At 32.2% G+C, this 25,356-nt stretch overlaps 1 protein-coding gene across 1 annotated transcript in view; it reads right to left on the bottom strand.

The window, feature by feature from the left end:
• Positions 1 to 1,526: 1,526 nt before the first annotated feature.
• The window catches only part of LOC105258699 (plexin domain-containing protein 2), a 29,903-nt gene continuing 6,073 nt past the window's right edge, over positions 1,527 to 25,356 (bottom strand). The window contains exons 2-8 of the mRNA XM_011270141.3: positions 6,400 to 6,824; positions 5,821 to 6,195; positions 5,469 to 5,661; positions 4,327 to 4,536; positions 3,345 to 3,740; positions 2,972 to 3,108; positions 1,527 to 2,689 (exon numbers count right to left, since the gene is read on the bottom strand). Coding sequence (XP_011268443.1) covers positions 2,621 to 2,689; positions 2,972 to 3,108; positions 3,345 to 3,740; positions 4,327 to 4,536; positions 5,469 to 5,661; positions 5,821 to 6,195; positions 6,400 to 6,824 — 1,805 coding nt within the window. The 3' untranslated portion in view covers positions 1,527 to 2,620. The remainder of the gene's footprint in view (positions 2,690 to 2,971; positions 3,109 to 3,344; positions 3,741 to 4,326; positions 4,537 to 5,468; positions 5,662 to 5,820; positions 6,196 to 6,399; positions 6,825 to 25,356) is intronic.

Below are 25,356 nucleotides of genomic sequence, written 5' to 3'. Positions count from 1 at the left end.
ACGATAGTGCAATTTTTAAAAACAGAATTGAAAGCTGTGATATAGAATATTCACAAATATTAAAAGCTAGAGGGGACTGATGAAAGGCAGAATGATTAAAACGCGAATTAATTTTTTATCAAATGAGATTTATTAATTAATCATCCAAATAGCACATATTATTATTATAATATTTAATATTCACAATATCATTTTTAAAACTATAAAGTACATTATGTTCATATCAATTTATCCTTAACATTTAATACATATGCCGCTTACATCATATTAATAATTATTTTTCTATTAATATCAATTATATCAATAAAAAAATAACAAAGATAACTAAACGTGAGAAAAATATAAAAGTAATATTAATTTTAATTTCCAAGAGATTATCATATTTTTTAACAAATATATTTGTCCTAATTCGATAATAGTATTTTATTAACTTTGGGATTTCATCTCACGTATTGTTTGCAATTTATATTATAATGTTTGTACACGAGTTGCATTAGCACAGGTAGGTATGCGATTGCGAATACAATTTAATACATTCAGTGTCATCTGGTAATCGCAAGACGAAACAGCAGCCTGTTTATCGGCTGGAAGCTATTTGCAATATATATAATTTCGAATGAAGCAAACTTGTAAAATATATCTTTTACTTTTGCAAATAATTACATCGTAGATAATTATATCATATTTCATGGTTTTTATCAGAAACAGATATTTTATTTCATTCTTACATTGCCTATTTTACATATTGCGATACTTTTTCAAGGGAAGGTGTTTTTACGGGTAAAACACATTACGCGTACTATAATAATTATAATATTTATTATCACAAACTATGAGTTAAATCATACACAATAATGTAAGAAAAGCCGTTCACAATAATTTGACAATAATTCACTCCAGTCCGTCGTCCGCTCATCGTCACGATGAAATCCGTTGATCTCAATAAGTGACAATAAATCGACGCAGATCGACTATTTTATTTAAATTGCAATATTTTTTACAATTTGCGTTTCTCTCGAATTTTGCAAAGCAGGACCGAAACGAATCTTTTGAATCTCGAGCCGCGTTTTAAGCAACGTTTCTTTCGCGATTTACAAAATGAGATTTTTCCTTGTCAGATTCTTTCTTCGTTGCTTTATTATACGATATGTCGATTGAAAATTTTTATGAAAAAGGCACCCTTTGACAGTGTGAATTATATACTTAAAATTAGATAAAAATTATATTGCTTCGTAGAACTACTATATACACTCTCAGGATCTATAATAATATATATTTTAGATGCTATATAAAATCTTTATATCTCGTGTGCTATTCAATTTCTTTTTATCTTTTAATTTTTTTAACATATCACGCATATTATATAAAGTGCTCTTTCAAAAAAACATCTTTTTCTAAAATATATTTGTATATATATGTATAAAAAATTATGTATGTAATATATATATACATATATGTATACATATAATTACACATGTAATATTTATTTATACATACATTTATACATATATTTATACATATATGATTATATATGTAATATAAATTGCGCCGATGAAATTACAGTTTGTACATAGCTTCGTAGATTTCGAAATTATAGATATACTTTGGAATGTGTATACAATAACGTGTAAATAATTTTAAGGATGAATTTTCAATCAGTTTCAATTCTGAATCGAAATATATTTCTTTTTTTATCGATTACTCGAGGACATTCAGTCGAGATATTCATCAAACTGTAGTTTCAACACGCTAGCTCGGAACGTTCGAAATGTTCGAAAACTTTTTTTCCTTTTTTTTATTTTTTTTTAAACGTTTCTCTCTTTGCCGTGCGAATATTACGTATATAAAACAATTATTGCAATTTGTCTAACGATAAAAAAGAAAAACGAATTCTTAAACAATAACAAAATGTACCATGTGCTGTTAAGAATCACATAAATGCTCGACGGACGGGCAAGTGATCTCAGAAATCGTCCGTACCCCGATATATTATACGATCGTATTATCATATAATACATTGCGAAAAACCGTCGCGAGTCATTTTCTTCCAATATCTCCCATCTCTGCAACTTGGATCATCGATTGCATTTTGAAAATATTCTGAAAACACCTATCGAAAACTCCATTCGATACATTCGATCGTGCGGAGCGATCTCTTGGACATTAATTTATGTCACATCAAATCATTCGCAATCGTTGGAAACTTCGCAAACTCGTCTAAGCAAATAAATGTCAGATTTTCAACAAAATAAATTTTCCCTCGATCAATTTTAATTATTCTTGAATTATTCGCGTACGAGATATAGTCTCATATATTGTACATGTAAGTAAAAAATATACCATAACTTTTATATGTTATAATCAAATATTTTTCCGAAAGAAAAAGATAAAATAAAACGTTCTCTTGCTGCTTGTTGGCGTGAATCGATTCCACGTGTCGTCGTAAATGAAATGGAAATGATTGTCCGTATTTATGCGATTGAATACAAGCCTGACGAGTTCTGCGCGTCGTCGTAGACGTTTTATATATGTGCGCAAACTCGATACGCTGTACAGTTAATAGGAAGTTTGGTCCGACAGTTTCGCAGTTGACTGTGACTTGATCTCCGTCGACACCTCATCACATATGAATGGTCGCGGCCGTGTAACGGGCCTCGCCTCTTCGCCAGCTCCATTGGCTCGGACGATACTGAAATCCCACGACAAGTGAGAAATCCGTTAGAAAAAATTAATATGTCTGGAAATCTAAGACTTTAGAGCAAGAAAATAACGGTAATCAAAAGATTCACTAAGAGAGATAAACCAACTATTAACATTTAATCCTTGGTCAGCGAATCAATAATTAAAATCAATGCAAGCAATCGATTAATAATGATGAAATACAATAAGCTTATGTAAGATCGATAAGATGATTTGCGTAATATTAGCCATAAGAATGTGTCGTCTTTAATTTAATATACACTCTTCTTACCCTGATTAGCATTTGTCCCGATGTGCTATGGGGGTTGCGATAGGCATACATGCCCCAACCCGCGAGACCCGCTACTAAAGCAATGATGGTGAGAATGCCGATTATTCCCGAGACGCCCATATTCATATTGTTTGGAGCTGAAAAATAAATGGAATGAGTCTCTCGATATATAATAAGTTCAATTTGCGTTATATATTCTTTGAAAAAAAAGTAAGATAAAAAAATATAACTATTGCGCCTCGATTATTTCACCTACGATTAATCATCGAATGATGTTGAATTAGAAAGTCGCGGAAACTAATCATGTCGTGCAATTTTTTTTTAATTGATGGACATTATCCGAGCAACGAATGGCAAACGAATAATGGCTTACTCGTGTTATTTAAGGGACTGCTATCGTGTCTCTCCTGCTTGGCGCTTATCTCGTTGGCAGTGATCGGCTTTTCGGGATGTACGTGACCGTCATGATCGTATTCCTCACCCCTGTAAGTCGTGATTTGCGCCGGACAGTTATTCTCCTCTTTGATATTACGGACGTCGCAGCCCTTGAGCAGCCACTCCTGCCGATGTCGGGACGTGCCGGTGCTGCATTTGTTCAGATCCGAGCACCATTTGCAGTCAAAACCAGGCACCTTCGTCAGGCAGTCCCAACAGTTGTCGAAGTTGAGGCACGTGGGCAAAGCTTTCAAGTAGATGACCGTACAGTTCATTATGTCTTGTCGGTTGAAGTTTACGCGATGGTACTCGTAGATGGTCTTTCGGCGCACAACTGCAAAACGAGATCGGTGATTCGAATTTTCGGGGGGGAATATGTAATTTTTAATATATTTAATATATTTATCAACATAACTACAATAAATATCTACAAATAAAATTTTTCAAATTCAATTTGAGAGAGTTTTTATATATATTTAAAGAATTTATATAATAATAATGAATTTATATAATATAAATTTTTTAAATAAAATATAAATAGAGATTATTACACAGTTTCTTATTTCAAGCATCTTATAATATAAATATATTTTTATATTCATCATTATTATATAAATTCTTTAAATATATATAAAAACTCTTTCGAATTGAATTTGAAAAATTTTATTTGTAGATATTTATTGTAGATATTTGTACGGATAGTACATATATTTTTTGCATAATAACTTTGTCCACATCACTATTTTAAGGTTTTATATGCGTTGCAACATTCTTTATTCCGCAGATAGATATACAATTGGAGAGAGATGCACACGCATGTTTTCTTATATTTAATATTTAATAGCGATGATGCAAACGTTATTACGTAATCGACGCGACGTTAAACACTCGTCTGTAAACGGTACAAAAACAATACTCACAGAATACAGTCCGATCCATAATGTAAGCGTCGCTGAGACCGACCTTGACGGGATGCATCGTGTCCTCGATCCGCTCGATCACCAGCGGTATCATCGAGTAGACGAACACGATGTCGCCATTCTGATGCAAGGTCACCTGGAAAGTAAACGCGCCGGATTGTGGGTGGTCGTGTAGCACCACCTTCTCCCATTCGACCGTAAACGCCGTGCCTGTTGCGTGTGAAACGAAAAGAAAATATAATACCTGTCGCTGCGAATTTATCGCAAATGTTTTGCGCCGTTTCTTTGCTACCAATTGCTTAGCGCATAATTAGAACCAAGAAATAATAAATGGAATGTGCCAGCTCGGTGTGTTTAAACAATTCTAAGAATTACTCTAGGCTTATACGAGCAATTTAAACAAATGGATGTTGAAATATATTTTTATTTATTGAAATCAAATCATAATAAATCTAAGATGGAACGCATACAATTCTAAAAATAAAATAATATAAAAACGCATTGGGACGTTTCGACAATTACTTTTGTCTCTTCAGCCAATAATAATAAATTTTAACAAAATTTGGACGTTAGATCGAGCTTACAGTTACTTAACATTACGCATTTTTTAATGTTAAGTAACTGTAAGCTCGATCTAACGTCCAAATTTTATTAAAATTTATTATTATTGGCTGAAGAGACAAAAGTAATTGTCGAACCCAATGCGTTTTTATATTTTTTATTTTTAGAATTGTATGCGTTCCATCTTAGATTTATTATGATTGGATTTCAATAAATAAAAATATATTTCAACATCCATTTGTTTAAATTGCTCGTATAAGCCTAGATTAATTCTTAAAATTGTTAGAACCAATAAATTGATCCCTGATTTATCTCGCGAACGGTAAAGAATGAGAAAATCTTAGAAGAGTTCGATGAATTTTTATGAATGATTAAGATGAAAGAAAACAAGAAGACTAATTTTTTTTAACAAAAATCTATATACATTAACCTATTGCAAGAAGAAACGCGAAAATGAATTCTAGACATTGGGTTTCGATTGATGGCGATTGGCTATGGATATAGCTCTCGTTCGAAAAAGAGAGAAATGTAAAAAACGAACGTCCTTCGGACGCTGTTTGTTGGAGAATCCGATGACTCACCGTTGTCAGCGTACTTGACATAACTGTAATTCGACAGGCGGGTATCGAAATTCGCCATGAGCGGTGCGATGTACTGGGTGGCTGCTAGCCAGCTGTGCACGTAGTCGCCAGTGTACAGAAAACCGCCGGTGGCGATGGTGATGTTGCGCACGTTGTATCCGTAGAAAGGGAAATCGAACTTCAACTTGACAGTCTGCAACGAATTTATTTCGAATTTATCTTTAAAAAATCTGCTCCTGAAAGAATTGACATCGATTTCAACATTTTTATTGATCTTTTATTTATACATATATATATTTTTTAATCGATTTTTTTGCAATAACAATCGCCTTATCAAGAAAGAATTTCTCACCGCGGCGCGTCGATGACTTTTACTGAGCAGATGATTGACTCTGAGTTCCGGATGATTGTCCAAGTCGACCCAATACTTCTTGCAGATCTCGGCGTCGACGATGAAGGTGCTGTTGTAATACTGATGCGTGTCGTAGATCGTCTTGGTGATGTTGTTCTGCGCGAGCGTGATGTTGGTTACATCAGAGATATTGCTGATGGAGATGTCGCCGATGTCGTCGTGTTTGTCGACGTCCTCGGTGCCGCTTGTCGTATCCTTCACTATTTCCGCTTCCTTCGTCTGATTGGTCTTGCCATCCGATGATAATTGCTCCTTATTGGAAAGGCTGATGTTGCGACTCGCCAATGTGCGATTCATCCAATCGTTCAATGTCGCCTGCGAATGATTATGAAGGGAAGTCACAGATTGTTCAAATTTTATCCAGATTTTTTTTTTTTACTAGAAATCGTATGATTAATTCATCTTTCTTTTTAATTTTCATAAACTTTAAGAGCGGCCTTGTTTTACACGAATGGAGATCATTTAATTTTCGAAACAAGCCTCTCTCTTCATCTATAATAAATCTATCATTGCACGTACTGTATCATCGGCTTTCACTGGTTGCGATGCCACCTTCTTCTTGTTGATGTCCTGTTTGGGGACGGAAGTGACGTTGGCGTCCTTGGATGCTTGGACAGTGGAAATAGCGTCGGTGGGCTTGACTTGAACGGTAGCTTCGCTAGTCGAGTAAGCTACATACTGTACGTCGTGTGATGAGTTGGTCGTGGTCGATGTCGCCAGTTGCGACGCTTGTTGTTGCTGTTGCTGCGGTTGCTGTTGTTGCGGCTGCGCCAACGGTTGATCCTTGGCTGACTCGTCCTTCTGGTCGGTCGTCACCACCGTTTTATCTCCGGGTGTCTCCCGGCGTGTCCTCACATTCTCATGGTTGATCAATCTGATTTCCAAAGATCGATGATCAAAGGAACAACAGTCGTCCATCAATCTAAGGTACTTGTAATATTCATCTGGAATAAAAAGAAGATGATTTTCCTCGTGATTTCGAGATTTTGAGATATTTTTCAATGCTGGATAAAGCTGCGTAAGAGAGATTGAAATAAAGAAGACGATATTAAGGAATTTAATTCGGATTCTGTAAGAATTATTCGTCGATTCAAGACGAAATAAAGTATTTCAGTCCTCTTTTCGGAGTATTTTAATCATCTATTAATAATTTATTTTTTAAAGAAAGATCCAAAGAAAGAATAATTGACTATTATCAATTAAATCATTAATTATTATTAATTGAATATTATCAATTCTAATGCGCATTTCTTTTTTATTATTTGTGTTAATCGATCCTATGAAAAGATATGATATCTGCGTGAAGAAACTTATCTCGATCCGTCCTTGAGTTCACGTCGCAATTATACGACTGATTATTGAATGATGACTGGAGCCAATCTATGGCACATTGATAATTGCGTTACGTGCGTGCATTGTCTCGGCTTGCCGATGTGATTCTCTTCGAGGGGATCGAGTGTCCATTTAATCGATATGTCGACGTCAAACTTGTCGACGATGTTCGAGATCAGTGCGGATGAACCGCGGATTAACCTCGATTTATATGATCGCGATAACTGCGACGCGAGTAATGGACAGTTTGATGGCGAAAGTGACACGCGCGCGAGAAAAATTTTTGCATTTCGATAATCCATATTAAATTCGTTGTTGGTATCTTATCTTTATTAGAAAGAAAATCACTATACGACAATATATGTAAAGAGAGAGAGAGAGAGAGAGAGAGAGAGAGAGACAAAGTATTTTTTAAAGAAATGAATAGTTAGTATATTCTAGTCATTAATTAGTATTCTAGTCATCCTTCATAATTTATTACATGTTCATTATTCTTTATAAATTGGGTTTTTACATAGATATGGATATTAATCCATATGTTAATTTTTTTATTTTTATTTTCTAATTGGATTAACATTATAGATGCGGTAATTAATTTAAAAACAATAGCTACATATAAAAAAGTTTATTTAAACGATTAAAAATGAATATATATATATATATATATATATATATATATATATATATATATAATTTAATATAAAAATTTAATATAAAAGATTTGTTAATAAATTATAGTGATTAATTTTACGACATATAAGAATAGTACATGTTTCAAACCGACGACGAGAAACAGGAAGTTGGACTACACGATCGGCCGGATAGAACAATAATTGACGATCCGACAGATTGGAGCGTAAACTTGACGTCATAACCGCTTAACATACAAGCCGGAATCGATGAAACAGTCATCTCGGGAAATTTATATTTTTTTGATAATTATATGCACATCTAAATTTATTGATAATTGATTAATTATTTATTTTAAAAAATATATTTTGAATCATTTATTTTTGCGCAAAGTTTTGCATCGGATTCGACCAATCGTGACTTAACGCAATCGCGACGTGCTGTTTCGAAGTAATCGTTCCAATTGTATAATGATTATCTTAGCTACGTAACTGGATTGTGATTTTACGATTACGCGAAACTCGCACGGCCAACTTTCGCGGATTTATTTCACGCTGCTGATTGTCAGTGATAACATACGATAATATATCATATGATATAACGAAGTATAAACGCGTTCACGCACGAAGAAAAATGTTCTCGGGTAAATTGAATTGAACAGAAGCAGAACGAAGCGGTCGAGCGCATACAACAGCTGTGCCTCCCACAGTTATTACTTCAATGTTGTTTTCTGCAATTGGGAGACTGCAAGTCGCAAGGAAATTGCGAGGTACGCTAAAAAAGAAGAGAGAAAGAGGGACAGAGACTATTGCGACATGCACCAGAAATATTTGCGACTTGTTCCAACGTTCAATTTCGCGACTCACGAAAACATATGTTTTATTCTTTTACTCTCGACATCTTTTCTCAATAATATAAGGTAGAACAGTGAATGTTAAAATTACATCCATCAATAGTCATATGTTAATGTAACAATTAAAAGAATCGTATTTTACAAATGGATAGTCAAATGAGGGATAAATTCTTATAGATTGACTCAAAAACGAAAATTTTTTACTTCTGGCTATTTTTTGAAAATAAAATTTTTTTTTGACCTCTAAAAATTAAATTATTATAATAATTCACATTCACGTTCGATTATTTAAAGTCGCGATATTAATTGACCTGACTCAGATAAATGGTACGAGCGTCAGAGATTGTTGTATTTAATGATTGCATGTCTCACGATATGTCGTTCATCAATATGTGTACGATAATTATTCTACATCCGACAGATTATGTTTTAAAGTGCAACGTTATACTGTTGCACGAAATGCGAGATGCTTAGCCAGGAACGATGAGAAGAACGCGTTGGTGTCCCGACGCCTCCGCACACACGTATGATATATTTAGACGGCGTGAATAAAAAGATGCCTCGACATTGCTGTTTTTACATCGTAAATAAGTAAGGCTAAAAATAAATAATACTCTTCTTCGAACATTATCTCCCTCTCTAGCAACGTCAAAAGTGAAAAGTTTAAATGAGATTGTCGTAAAAAGAACTAGAACTATTTTAATATTTATGTTAGTTAATTAGTACGGAGAGAGAAGGCGTAAGTAAGTAAAAATGTTTTTTTTGCTCATTTTAGACAAGATTAAACAGCCAATATTTTTTAGCGATAGCGATTACGGTTAAAATGATGATAATTATTTTTATCGACATCGTATATTTACGTTTCTGTTTACCATTAACCAGATTACTCTAATTATATCGTATAAAAATAAATCCGTATTTTCATACGCGTATCATTTTACTGTCCCGATTTCGAATGTTTCTAAGAAACATTTCTCTGTTGCATTCCGTTTCGCGAAATGGGGAACAACCGTGGCCTTGTATCATCAATTAACGCAGAATTCTCGATAAATAAAGAAGAAAAGTATCTACCATTTATGCATTTTGCATATTTATTATCTTACGTCATCCATCATAAAAATGTGAATGAAAAATTAAAGAATTAATAGAGATATTAAATTGAAAAAATAAATTTTATGCTCGTGTGCGGCATCATTTTTGCAAAAAAAAAACGAATTTTTAGACAAACATGGAAAATTTACAGTTTACATGTAGATGAGTCAATAGTCTGAAAAATAGGCATCATTAACTATTAATGAGAGAGACTGTGAGTACTTTTTTTTCCAAGGGATTGCTCGAGTTTTTCAATTAATTGCAGATCAAACGAATCGTTGAATATAAAATTTGACTTTCATTAGACCGAAATCAGACGCGTGTATGATAAAAATAACCCTTCCCCGAAGAAACCGTTCTCACTTTATCGGGCACGCACGCGCGCCCAATATGTCCTCGTTCTAAATCTTTTTAAGGAGATTCAGCCATTGCACGCATCAAACGACAAGTCCTTGAGTTGATTCGCGACGACTGATCGACTTTGATGCGATCGCGAATAAATCATCCGATATCTACGAGTCATTAATTATCTCAAAAAATTGGTCGACGTAAAAAAGAAGAGAAAGAAATTTTAGATAACTATTTCTTTCTTTCTTGAGAGAGAAAACGGAATAGAGATATAGACTAATTTTTGTGTTAAAGAATTTTTTTTTTAATTTTTAGCTTTAAATTTTTCGCCAATTTTAAATTAAATAAGCTTCAATTTTTTCTTCAATTTTCGCACAAACATGTAACGAATATAATTAACACATATATAATTAAAAAATGCATACACAATCATATGATTGCATGACGTTGTGATGGCATTTAAATGTTACGAACCCATTTGTCTTTGTTTGCATTGATCATTTTTCTTGACATACTTGGCCGTAATTGGATGCGCGTGAAAGGTTTTCTATGTAATTTGATGATATGCTCATTAATTCCATTATAGGCACATTTTTTCCGCTTTCTTTCTGCCATTTTCTGCCGCGATATCAAGACGGAAACGATACTGCACTCAATGTCAATGCTACGCTCGTTGTTATCAGATTCACCCACATTTCGGTTTCGAATGAAACATATAGTGCGTTCGCAAAATACTCAATCACGAATATTTTTACAATTGATGAATAAAACAAATGAATGAAGGGAAAAATCAGAGATCTCTTGATTGAAATATTCGAATATCGATGACGAAATGTTTTCAAATTCACAACAAAACGGTATTTCAATCGATGACTTCATCGAGGTTGCCTCATCTTTAATTTATTGCAGAAAAATCCGCAGTTCAAATGTCAGATATCGAGAGACTCTGTGAAAAATGAGAATACGCAAACAGACGAACCGTTTCTCAATCTTTCCGGTCACGTTCTTCCGGTATGAAAATTGTTTGTGATACTATGAATGATACCATGAATGTAATGAGAATGAAATAAATTTTATGAATGTAATTATAATAAAATAAATTTTAACGTTGCGCGAGATATATATTCAATTCTATTTTTATATTTTATCGAAAATTTTGCTCGCGTTTGAATTAATATCTAACATTGATCTATATACTTGGTATCTATATACTTGATATCTTATATCAATATCTCAAGAAAGATAAAGCACGCGACACGACTGTAAAACGATTAATGATAATTCTTGCAAATAGCAAAGTAGACACATTTGTTTCCATAAGCCAAGATAAGTTACATCAATCATTCGCGTAAAACTCATTTGCCAATAGAACAGAGAAGAAAACTGAAGATTCACAAAGTTCTTAATGATCTAATATGTTAATAATCGCCAATTATAGCTATGACGTACGTTTTGCCTATAAAACATACAGCACGTCTCGCACAGAATTTATCCTCGTTTTATCTTTTTCTTATGTATATTCCTTTCTATTCCGATAAAGTTAAATTCTAGACATTCGTGACTTATCATTACACTATAAAATATTTTATTATTATACTTTATTATTTACACTCGAATCATTTATTATTAAAGGAGCATAATATCTTGAAGTCAAATTTTCAAAAAATTGAAAAGAAGATTCTTTTTTTAAATATTAAATTTTTTTCGAAGAGGAGATTTTTTTTTAATACTTTTTTTGTTAGAGTTTTTTAAGAGACAAAAAATCTGATTTTTAAATTATATCATAATTATGCATATATAATTATTTTTTTACTTATTATTCGGTTTATTCTTTTACTTATTTATTTACTTAACAAATTTGAAATAAGATATATTTAAATATATACATATATATATAAAATTATAAATTATTCTAAATAACTCTAGAAATTATTAAACCAAAAATTATTTTACTTAATCTTATATATTTTGTTATATCTAATACGGTAATAATGATTGAAAATTCGATGATTTTTCATTAAGCGATTTAAAAAGAGTCAAGTTTATTTAACTACACACTTCGAAAAAATTAAATAGAAATCCCGAAATAATGAACAGCGATTCAGACCGAGAAAAGTGCTTGCCCCGTTGTCCTAGATAAGGTGACCACTCTCGCGGTGAAAAGTCGGATGAAAAAAACGCAAGAGACCGAGTATGCAAATGTCCTGTGGCACCAGGTATGCGCATTTGTGGGTGCTCGCTCGAGATAACTCGATTTTTTCTTTTATTTCCTCTTTATTTTTCTTTTTCTCTCTCCTTTAGTAAACGAGTTGGCGTGGGTCGACTTTAACGCTTGATAGCTGATAACGTGGCAAATAGCTGAGAAGGTTTCGAAAAAACACTCTTGTCAGAAAGTAAGCGTATTTTGCGAATGGTCGAAAAATTAGAATCTTGAATCTACGGGAATGCTCGAAAAGCTCAATGGAATTTTCAGAATATTGGCGCATCTCTCTGAATAATCTTAAAAATAGAATAAAAGATAATTAAAAAATATTAGAGCAATCTTCGCGTCATTTAAAAATTTCGGAGCAAATCTCAAACAATATGAAAATAATAGACTTTTTGAATGTATTCAAAGAATATTCAAAATTTGAATATATTAAAAAATGAAAAATAATCTACTTATTCTAAAATTATTGAAAAATTATGTGTAAGAGAAAGCAAAAATATGTGTATAATATATATTTATATCTTCGTTTATATAGAAAGATACGATTCTAATTCTGAATAAGACATTGCACCGATACTGTGTCTTGGATATTTTAGCAGAGGCAAGGGATAAAGGTAAGAAAGATGATACAAAGATAGAACAAAATATATTGGTCGACGAATGCGTCACTTGCGTCATTTGTCTTCACCAATGCCAAATACGAGCGAATGTGCATACATTATGATGATCACATGGATGGAGACACACAGTTTTAACACACAGAAGACGAGACATTATATCAACCACTTAAATTATTAATGCATTATACAAGTTAATTTATATCCCTAAAAACTTATTTAAAAAAAAAAAGTAAAAACAAGTCGCCAAGTGCTGTATAAAATAATTATTTATTTTAAAACTAAAAAAATATTGCAAGAAATTATGTATAAAAACTACTAAATAACAATATTAAATTACAAAAAATAATACTAAAAATTTATCTAAAAATTGAAAATTAATATGAAAAGTTAAAAAAATTTTTTTAAATTTAATTAAAAATCTTGATGTTGTTAAGTTGAATAAAATTACCAACATTTATAAAGCTCATAACAATATGCTAAATTTTAATTTAAAAAATTACTCGATACAAAATTATTCGATACAAAGTGTGCTCATTCGCGATCGGTGAAACGCGAACATTTTGACGAGTTGCAGGCAACGCAAGTAAAGAAACCAGTTTTTAAAACATGACTCAACGATTGTCCCCCGTATCATAGGCGAAACCCCATAATAGCCCTCGTCCAGAACCCGTTCTGGCATCGGCGATTCGCGACGCGAGAAAATGCATGGGTTATTTTAAGTAACATCGCAGATTCTAGACACACTCGTCTAGTTTATAAGAATATACTGGGTGTCCCAGATTCTCTTCATGTCTAATGACCACTTTGACCAATTTGAAAGAAACTTTTTCCTGACAGAAATAACGAGGTATCAAATTATGATTTCGAATTGAGACACTTTATACTTTTGGTGACGTTGAAATTTAAAATACTTACTGTTGTCTATATCTGAACTTTATAAAAAAAAGAAATCGGAAGACGATAAAAATGAATTGATTCTTAATTATTCTAATTTATATCAAATTAGACAATGTCAATTTAGGTAATTCTAATTGTATTTATAGTTAATTACATTTGTTTTATCCTATCCTAAAATTTATATTTCTTTTTATTCACGTTCTTTGTTTTAAAAATATTCATATATAATTTCGAACAGATAAATATTCTCGGAATATGTAATACTATCTATATAATGAACATTATGCTATTCTTATACGCCTGTAGTTATGTCGGTGATACGGATAAGACACCCGAGAGGTTGCATAAATTCTATCATCCGGAAGTGACATGATAGACCAATGCATCCTGCCTATATCGATATAAACATGCCCTCTTTGTCGCCACCTTTATCTTTCGATTGTTCTGCCTTTAGTTTCGATCTTCTGTAATTTTTTATAATTAAAAATAATTCTTTTATATTTGATACAATTTTAAAAATGAGAAATCACAAAAAATGGGTTACATGCACATAATTATTTAATTTAAATTATGCAAAAGAAATAGAGAGAGACAGAAAGAGAAATTCACATTCAAAATTTTTCAAATTTTAAAGATTTAATTTAAATGTATAATACATATGAAAGAAAATTTATAAGCCAATTCAAGTTTAATTTAATTTCATTAGAAAAAATTGTAGAGTTTACAGCCTTTTGCGGTATCTCTCAATTGTCCGTGAGAGTCATATATTTTTTATTTACACGACATGTAGAATAGAACAAAGGCTTGCAACCGCAGTCAGTCGTTGCTGGAAGTACAGATAGTTTAATGACACGTGAGAAATTCTCACAATCGTCCATCCGCGCTTCACTGCATACGTAAACGTGACGCGGGGAATTTTTCTTCCTGTCTTGCGTGATGCTTTGCCATCCATCGATGGCCACAAACCGGTAATCTCGAAACCATCGGCGAATCGAATTGACCATTTCCTCGCGAACCATCGTGCTCCAAATTACGCGTTGGTCATCAGACGGGTATAAATATAGAAAAGTGGTTCATTATTTCATAATTTACTGTATATTTATTATCATTTACTGTATATTTATTACTATATTTATTACTTATCATACATAAAAGTATTATACAATAAAAAAAATACTATACATAAAAGTACTATAAAAGATAAATTTATTTAAATCTGATAAATTTTTACCTTTTTTTATTGTTATAATTCATGAGCATTTTAAATTAATATTATTCAATTTAATTATTTTTTAATTATGTTCCAACGCTCTAATTTTATTCTTTCATGTTTTTTTTATTTTTACTAATTATGTAAGCATACAATGTCATGTATATATTTTATGAATTCTTTCCTAATTGCTACTTTTCTTGTGTTGCTCATATCATTGGAATCTAATCTCGTGTTTGAAAGATTTAAGAGAAAATGAGTCTCGCGTTTCAGTTGAGACAGTTTCTTGATACGCTTGATCGCTCCTATGCTATATGCAAATGGCACATTAAATGCATCCACAATAGTCAATGCATAATTGAAGAGTCGTTAAAAAGAATCAAAACTCGACACAGTCAATGAATCGATTAATAGCACATGCGTTTGAATCCGAATATAATATCATGAATACGTCGTAACTTACATTACAGCTAATCATTATGACTCTCGCAAAATGCGATATAATATACAAATCATATTAATGAGATTCATCTACGAATTTTTAAACTTAAAAAGAGAGAATATACAATTCAAAGTTTATTAAATATTAACAATTTTTTTATTTTATATGAAAATGAAGTTTTCATAAATATATAAATATATATAATATAAATAAATATATAAATAAACATATAAGTAAATAATTTATTGAAGAGATTTTCAAGAGACATGGAATTATTACATAAAAAGCGGAGGTTTTCTATGAATGTAAAAACTCAAAATTAAAACTTTCTCGGAGGCGTGATACACAGTTTCGATTTCGATACGAGTTTTCCCCGACAGCAACGCGTTCGAGTCGACATGCATAGAAGAATTTTCAGGCCAGCGAGCGGCATAATGACAGCGCCACGTAGACGTCGTCGTCATTATTGGTGTGTTCATTCGTCACTAGTCGTTACCGTCACAAAATCGGTCCTCCCAGAGTACGAGAGAAAAAAAAAAGAAATAAAAGCAACAGAGGAGAGGGAGACGAAGAGAGACATAAAACACAAATCGTACGAAGAAGAGGGAGTTACGAGAGGGCCAAAGACCTCTCTCGTCTGTTCTGTTTCTTCGGAGTTCGTTCGTTCACTCGCTCATTTGCCAGTGTCGCGGTTTTTGATGAAAGCGACCATTGTTCGTCCCATATGTCTTTTCTCTAGCTCAAGGAAAAAAGAAAGAAGACGAAGGGGAAGCGCAAATTCCTGGCCTTGCACCAGAACGCGACCAAGCTGGACGATTGCGTGTTAGAGAGACGGATTTGACTCTACTGCGTAATTTTGGATAGAAATAGCTTCTACAAGACGCAATATAACATAAGTTAAGATTACGCAAATCAAAAATGCACAACAATTTAAAACAAAATTATTCTAATCAACTACATATTAATTTGTTTTTAAATTAGCCTAAACTATTTACGAATGAGATGTATTTGCGCATTTATTATAAAAAAAAAATGTATAATTTATTCTAATTTGCATATAAAAATATTGAGATTAATTAAACTCTCAATGTCATGATTTAAATCGCGAGGTATTTTTTGCAACGCAGTTGAGAATTATTGCAATGCATCCCAAGTAAAACGGAAGAGTCGAACGAGAATGCGTTCTTTGAAGACGATTCACTACGACGAGCAGGATGACTGTTTTGCGTCAATCGCGTCACGTGCTTGCGCAAGGACGTGGCCCCAGTCGCGAAAGAAACGGTAGGCTACGACATTTCAAGCCTGGTACGCACATATACGTCCTGTCTCCTTCGTCGACGACGAGGAAATATCCGCGCGAAATACGTCAGCGACACGCTCTGATGACTATTTCGTGCAATCGCGTTCGTTAGCAAGTTTGAAAATTATTATCGCATAAAATACAGATAATGCTCGCAGATAAGCGCGAATTGCGCCTTGTCTGCGACGCAATATCGAAACAATAAAATTTGGAAACGCAACCAGAAAACAGAAGATATTCATTATTGATTTACTCGTGTAAATAATTTCGAGTATTTTAAATTTTATAATTTCGAGTATATTAAATTTTAAAATTTTGATAAAATATTTCGCAAGATAAAATAAATCTATTATCAGTATTTATGTTCTTATCAAATTTAAAAAAAAATATAATCAGAAAATTATTGAAAAATAACATAATCTATCTCGCATATTAATACGCACGCGCATCAGATTAACATATCTGCTGCTAAAAAACGGCAGATGTTGACTATCAAAATAGTCAGGATTTATTATGATTATCGCATTAATTATTACTTAATTAATGCATATGATGAGTCTCTGATTATATGGATGATGTAGATAACACACGTATGTTTCTTCATGTGATGAACTTTGCATTTGCATGAGACTCTATCTCTATTTATCTAATTCATTTAACGAGAAAGAAGGATTAGAATATAATTTAATTATAAAACATCGAATCGAGAATAATATAAATTTTAACGTGGCATTATAAAAATAAAATTAATTTATAAAAATAATTAATAAGTGATGTAATAAAATAATAGGCGGGGTAAACGGCTTTTTCTAAATGATAGCCACGAGATATAACATGAAAATACAGTGTGGTCATCGATGATTTTTATCAGTTCGACAATTAGATCCGCATTTAATAGGCACTTTCGAAATCCATGTGGCAATCTAGTGGCTCGGCGGTAATTAGCTCTCTATTTATCCGTACGGTTCACGAGAATGGATACGGCAGAAACAGTGGATTGAACTTCTCACGATTTATTCCGATACGGAGGTGAGATTTCGTCTTTCTTTCCTTCTTCGTTCAGAGTCGACAAACGGTACATTTTGCCCCAATTAATCCGACAACGGAATTGTGCGAGAAATGCAAATAACGTTTTCGTGTCTGACGTTAATCAATTAATAAATTAGGTTGTAAAATAAATCATGCTTATGAAGAATAATTGATAATTATTTTTTATAACCATAAAGTTTAATGTGAGGAAAAATACAATTGACGGCAAAAATTGCAGTAATATATGTAGATATTTATAACATAGATTATATGGTGATTTTTTAGTATTATGTGACAATAGGATACTAAAATAAATTATAATAAATCTCAGTATAAATCTTGCATTTTTCGAGTAAATTTTCATTTTTCTTCATATGTATGTTTTTATTTAAAGTATTAAGTTCTTATTCAAATTAATTTTTATTAGTAAAATTTTTATTAAAAATTCCCATACTTCTTATTGCTAGATGATATATACATGGGAATATTGTCTGTCAATAACGAGACGCGATCTAGAGCTAATTCTTAGTTCGAATTTTTTACCGACAAAGATTATAAGATCATAAGGTATGTTGATTCTTAATTAATTATTATCACGATCCATTCGCACAGAGCGATCGAAAAATTCCTATGCAAATATGCGGAACAGAATCCCATTTCTTTCCTCGCTATCGTTGTAATTGCATCCTGTTGTACTCACTCTGTTAGTGCTTTCAGTTGAAATTAATTACGTCTTGGGCGTAAACCGTATTTGCATGTTCGTTGCAACGTCGAGCATGTGTGTATGTGTGTGTGTGTGTGTGTAGCGTACATCTGCATGCCGGAGCAGCATGAGTCAATATTTGTCTGTCTCTCTCTGTATATACATGTAGCGAATTTATCTTCGCGCGAAGAACTTCTAAATTTTCGTCGAAGTACGATGGAAATCGGGACTCCTGGTAAGAAATAAACAGAACCGTCGCGGCAAATCTGCGTCTTCGGCGAGAGCGGTGAAAGCTGAGAAATGGACCGCAAAACATTCTTCTGATCGTAAAACAGCTTCATTAAAATAAATCATCTCGGAGAATTGTTCTTTCTAGACATCGATGCTCTTATCATATTTCATATACTTGTCTTTTTATTCTGTGAAAGTTAGAGAATACATAATGAACTTTTATATGTTAAATTATAATAATAACAAAAAATTAAATTCTTATAATATAATATATTTAATTCACGTATCACATATTCTTTGTTGTAATTTATCTCATTGCAAATATTTAATTTAATATAATACAATTATATTAATAAGATATCTCGTTATTGTTGCAGATAAATTCATCATTTTTCAATTGCGAGTTACGTGTCATTGAGAGGAAATACAAGTACGTGAAAAATAGGTGAGTTCGTTAATTTACTAATGATTTATAGAAGTGATAGGGAGTAACAGATAAGTAAGCAAAATTCGCGCTCGAGCAAACACATCGTAATATACACGATGATGTTAGCTATTTTGCATCGCGGTGCGCATGACTGATCATGGGCACATGATAATAATGATCTTACGATTAGTTTAAGATCATCAAGATTGCATAGAAAATACGTTTCTGTTGTTGAAATATTATTTTACGAAAAATATTAAAAATCATTGAAGAGAGAGATTGATTTTTATTAATTTAAATCTATATTTTATATTTAAATTATAAAAAGGAAGAGTTATGCTTTTATAATTTTACATAAAAAAGGCATAATTTATAATTCAAATGAAATATAAATAAATAAAATTAATTATAAATTTATTATTATTATTCTAGAGATTATAAATAAATATCTATAAATTTAATTTAAACTAGTTTTAATTAATTTAATTAGAAATTTTATCAAAACAATGATTATATTTTAAAATTGATATCAACTATTGTGCATGTCGAAATGAATTAGTTGTCGAATCAGCTAATATTCATTGTCTTTCTTTGTCAAGACTTTTTTCAAGCCTTTTGTCAAGACTTGTTGTTAAATCAATTTTTCCGTCACGTTCGCGCTGACAAGACCTCTTTATTTAATGGCCGCAGATGATCCGTTCCTATTGAAGCGAGCAATGCAATGCAAGATACGTAATTCAGTCAATCGTTGAAAGGCCTTTTGCAATTAACAAGGTCGATAGGGTGATACCATACGCTAACATTCTTCGATGATTGAATTGACTCGTTCATGAACAAGAACCTTTTCGATTCGATCGCGTTATCGATTTGATCTTTCTTCTTTAGACAATACACAAATAATTATTGAATTATAAAATTATTTTTCTCGTATATATTATTAATATAAATTTTTATATATTTAGAAAGTATTACACGTGTAAATATATTAATCGTATACACTTATAAAATCTTTAGAGAAAAATATTTTCTATATTATATTTAGCAAAAAAATTATAATATATGATGTAGAACTTTTTGCGAAATTTTTTCTATTTAATAATTAAATTGATCGTAGAATAGAATAGCAGTTGTGTGTGAATTAAATGTCAAGAAATGATAAAAACATAATTTACATATTCGATCATGATATTTTAAATTCTAAGAATTTTCTAGACTCGCAATACTTTTAGCAAGAATGATAACATGAACGTGATGCATATATATATATATATATATATATATATATATATATATATAATTTCCAGGTTCATTAATTTTATCATATATATATATATATATCTAATTATTCAGGCAATTAGTCACATATCTAATTATTTCATCATTATATTTTTATACAAATATAATGATGTCCATGTATAAGCAATGAACTTGGAAATTATTGGCGATAAGCCAATGAAAAGCCTAAACTACCGTCTGATAAAAACTTATAAATACATTATTGAAAAATTGTAATATAAAATAAATTTTAAAAAATTTATTTCTTTTTTTATTTATATTACTAGAAGATATATTTTTAAAATACAGGTTCAATTTTAAGATTTTCTCACGTCTAGAAACAAAGTCAAAATCGAAAAACTATATCTAGAACATTTTTTATTTTTAATAAGAATGCAAATGGAATTAAAAGCTGAATAAATAGAATAAATATTAAATAAATCACAATAAATTTTAATTATAGTACATATACATTTTGTGGAGCCTTTTAATATAGGCGCAAAGAGATCTATCAAATTTATATTCTGTCAGATATAATTTAAATTTAAGTAAATACATTCCCCACACACGTATTATATCAATTTTATTGAATTTACTTATTTACATTTATTATTTAATTTAATTTTATCTATTATTTTATTGATGTATTTATCGATTATTTTATTGATTGATTTTATTAATCTTATTGTTAGAAGTGCGATCTATTCTTAACATCACACATCTGCTTGGATGCAATTCACTAATGTCGGGAATGAATTGAGCTAATAGTCCATATCGGAGTCGGTACACAAGAATAACTTGGCGAGTGCGCGGCGCCGGCTCTCCTTGGTTCTATCAGTTGCAGACGTCAAAAGGATGCCGATGTAATAATTAACGAGGGAGCCATCGGATTATTTGTCATTCCCTCTCGTGACTCGCCGTATCGCTTAGCATGCTAGTCGAGTGAGTACAACTTTGTATTATTGCGTCGTTTCTCCTTTAGGGATTCCATTCAACCCTGCCATAAGACATCCTTTTATTTTTGCAAAAATAAAATATCCCTTCATTTTTATGGAAATAAAATCACACATATACATATACCAAGTATCATAAAAATGATGGAAAATCAATTTTATAAAAATCAATTATTGAAAATATCTCAAATATAAACCATAGAAATAGGGAAAATTTTTATGGATTTTAGAAAAACCTGAAATTTTTGCGCCGCAAAAACACGTCGCTATAATATTTTAACGCACGGATAATTAACGCGACACATGGCTAAAGTTCTTACGAAAAGTTTTAACATAAACACGTACATACGAGATAACCTTTAGAGTGATTCAACACAAATGTGGTGGCGATAAATCGTCGGCGAGAACGTCCACGCTCGCGACGGGATGGGCCCTACGTTATTATATGCAACAGCGACACGCTTCCGGCGTAAAACGACGCACGCGACGACCACCACCTACGCGTGACGAGATGGGCACATGCGTGTTGTACACGCACGCGCGCTCGTAAAGATGACGATCTTACGCGCTCGCATCTCGCCTCGAGTGCAACGAACTCGTAATTTCACGCCCGCGGCTGCATTCTTTTAAAACGAATTGCCATTTAATCGATGGCGTCCTTAACCCTTTTATCCGCGAAAGCGAAACTCGGTACGATATTCCTGCGGGTCAGGATAATTATTGGAAAAAATAATCTGAGTCCTCGACATATTCCGACTTTTTTAGATTAGAAAAATAATTCCTTCTCTAATTTGTTTGTATAAATTTGATTGTCAGATATCGAGAAGTGTCGTGATTATGACATTGACATTTTGCACAAATTAATGTCTCATTTGTTACGTGCAAATAAAACATAATTCTGACACTTTTAAATTTAAATTTAAATAATTAAATAGATTAAAAATAATTTCAATTTTTAGTTTCTTGCAGTAATTTATGCGAAATGAAATTTGATTGGCAGACGTCGAGAAGCATTATGATTATGATATTGGTACTTTGCATAATTAATGTTTCGTTTATAAAAAAATAATTCTGACATTTTTTAATTCAAATAATTATATAAATAGATTAAAAAAATAATTCCAATTTTTAATTTCCTGCGGCTAACGCGAAATGAAATTTGATGGGCAGACACCATGAGATATCGAGAAGTATATGACATTGACACTTTGCATAATTTAATGTCTCATTTATTACGTGCAAATATGAAATAATTGAAAAGAAATTAAGAGATGCACTCAACATTTACTTTCCGAATCGGACTGCGAATAACTATGGGACGCGCAAATCACGGACCAATCAAGTTTAATCGGTAGGACCGTTCACACAAGGCAGACGACTTAATGAGCGTATAAAATGGGCCACGTGGGTGTCCGGTTATGTCCGCGCGCTGCACCCTTTCCTCTCCACGAAATTTCTCCGACATACATCCTCCCAGACGCTTTTCATTGCGCTCGTTAATTTTAGAAACGAATTATTGTCGCGCGTGCACACGCGCTTGCATAACCCTTTTCTAACGTAATATTGTTCAGCGCGAATTATTTATTTTCTTATATCTCTTTTCCTTATTTTAAATCTACATCTATATTTTTGACACGAAATCAATTGAACTGAAGATTAATTTCAAAGCCTTTCCTTCGCTTTTTTCTTTCTCTTGGTATAAAAGTATCTTGTATGACTTGTATATTAATCGAATTAAAAATTTAAACTTTTATGTATTAAAGGAATGCATTTACATATATAGGAAACTATTTTATAACTAACGGAGTATCAGAGATAACGACAGCAAAGCGCATTAAAGATATCTCTCATTAAGCGGAGTCATATGATAAAGCCGACACGTGTGGCGCCGGTCTTACAATTAATCTACATATGCGTGTGTATATGTGTGCATGTATTATATTAGGATAAGAAGAGGGAGGAATATAAGTTTGCTTAATAAGGAAGAGCGATTTAAAACGGCCTGTCGAGTACAATGCATGTTGCACCATTTGTCGGTGCAAACTTCATATATGTAAATACAATGGACATGTTACAATGGCTATTCTGCACATGATAATATACAAAGTGTATGTCGCTAAGCCATCCGACTTCCCTTTGTGACTCTAATAAATATTACAGAAATACACGGGCATGTGTGATAATTTAATTTAATCTAATTTAATTTTCTTTATATATACTAATTTTAGAGCTACATATTTATAGTGACGCGCGTGACGTACGATGTTTAGCACGTTTTGATATAGCTACCTTTTGATATAGTACGCAGAAAATACATATCGATTATGTCATATTGTATGCGATATATCGAGCGACGACGGCGATATACATTACCGAAACCGGATATGTGGGAACGCGTGTACGCATCTTCGTCTACGAGAGCGATATGCGTGTGCAATATGAGTGCACCAACGGTCCCCCATAAAAGCGCGCGTAATAAAGGGAGTTAACGCACCGCATCGACACACGCCAGACTGACATAAGGTACATTATTTTCGAATAACGTAAGACCGAAAAAAAATTTTTTTTTTTTAATTTCTTCCTCTACTTCAAAATTCATATTTAATTTTTATTTTTTTAAAATAATTTAAATAATTTTAAATAATTTAAATTTAAATAATTTTTACATGTTTGAATAACGTAATAAAATTCTCTAAAAAAATTGCATTTGCAACGATGATAAACCGGAGATTGAACGATGCACGCAAATGACAAATATATGATTTAATCTTATTGTCGACTTTATGTGATACAGAGTTTGATTCTCGCTGTAGTTTGTGATGAAAACTTGCAATATGTGTTATCTAAATTGCTTCAACTAGAGAGAAACGCTTTATCAGGTTTGAATATAAAACACTTTAATCAAATGATATTCTTTCGGGACACCTTGTGTATATTGCACATCGTTATCGCGCAGGAAGGACAGAGAGAAATATAAAAGGCGCTATTTATGGCCAAGGTACTAAGTGTCATGGTTTCGCGTTAGAATAGATACGTACGTGCATCCATGTGTAACATTATTATAGATGTACTCGTAGGTATATGATTTTTTTCTGAACTGATGGAGCTCTCATTCACTCTAGCAATTTTTAAATACGTACAAATATACATATTCAAATTTAATTTAGAATTTATAATTAAAATTAATAAATTAAAATTAATAAATTATATAATTAAAATTAATAAATTATTTTATAATTAAATTTTCCCCTTTGTTTGTTCTTTAATTTAAAGATAAAATTGAAATGTTAGGACAAATGATGCACATTGAGAAGATCGCATCTCTTACAGGAACACTCATTTAACAAGATTCATGACGTAATTAAAGAAATCTTTTATACATAAAATTTTGCATAAATTATCTTTTCATTTAAAAATTAAGGCAAAAGTGCTAAATATCTTTATGCTGCACGTTTTTACAGAATAAGACTGTCAGATACAATATTAAAGAACCGAAGATTGTGCGAGGATTATGCTTCTATATCGACATTTTTTCTAAAGGTCCATCTCTCTCTCATTTTCCTCAATAATGTTTCTACAGACTATCGATCCCGTCGATGGGGACGCTGACTTGGTCGATTCACACAGCTCTTCTTCCGCGACGCAAACGGGGTCAGTCCGAGTGTAAGTCCGCGTCAGCGAAAATAGAGCGATTCGAAGCCCAGACTATGCGAAAGGTGTGTAACGACGAGCGTAGACCGAGGAGAGTGCATTGAACTTTCTACATCGATGGAAATATGACAAAAGCCATGACTCATGGATGAGCTGTACGTTCGTTCATTCGCTACGAGTCGTCAGTGCCGTGGATAGAAACGACTTGCGTTTACGGTTATTTACCCCCATTTTCCATTTTCGCCCCCCTGCAACGTCGGAAAATGTGTGCCGA

The sequence above is a fragment of the Camponotus floridanus genome, unplaced genomic scaffold (genome assembly GCF_003227725.1).
Source record: "Camponotus floridanus strain SB8 unplaced genomic scaffold, Cflo_v7.5 scaffold129, whole genome shotgun sequence".
NCBI classification, from domain to species: domain Eukaryota; kingdom Metazoa; phylum Arthropoda; class Insecta; order Hymenoptera; family Formicidae; genus Camponotus; species Camponotus floridanus.
Note: the sequence above shows the minus strand (reverse complement) of the source record. Positions and strands in the feature narration are given on the sequence as shown.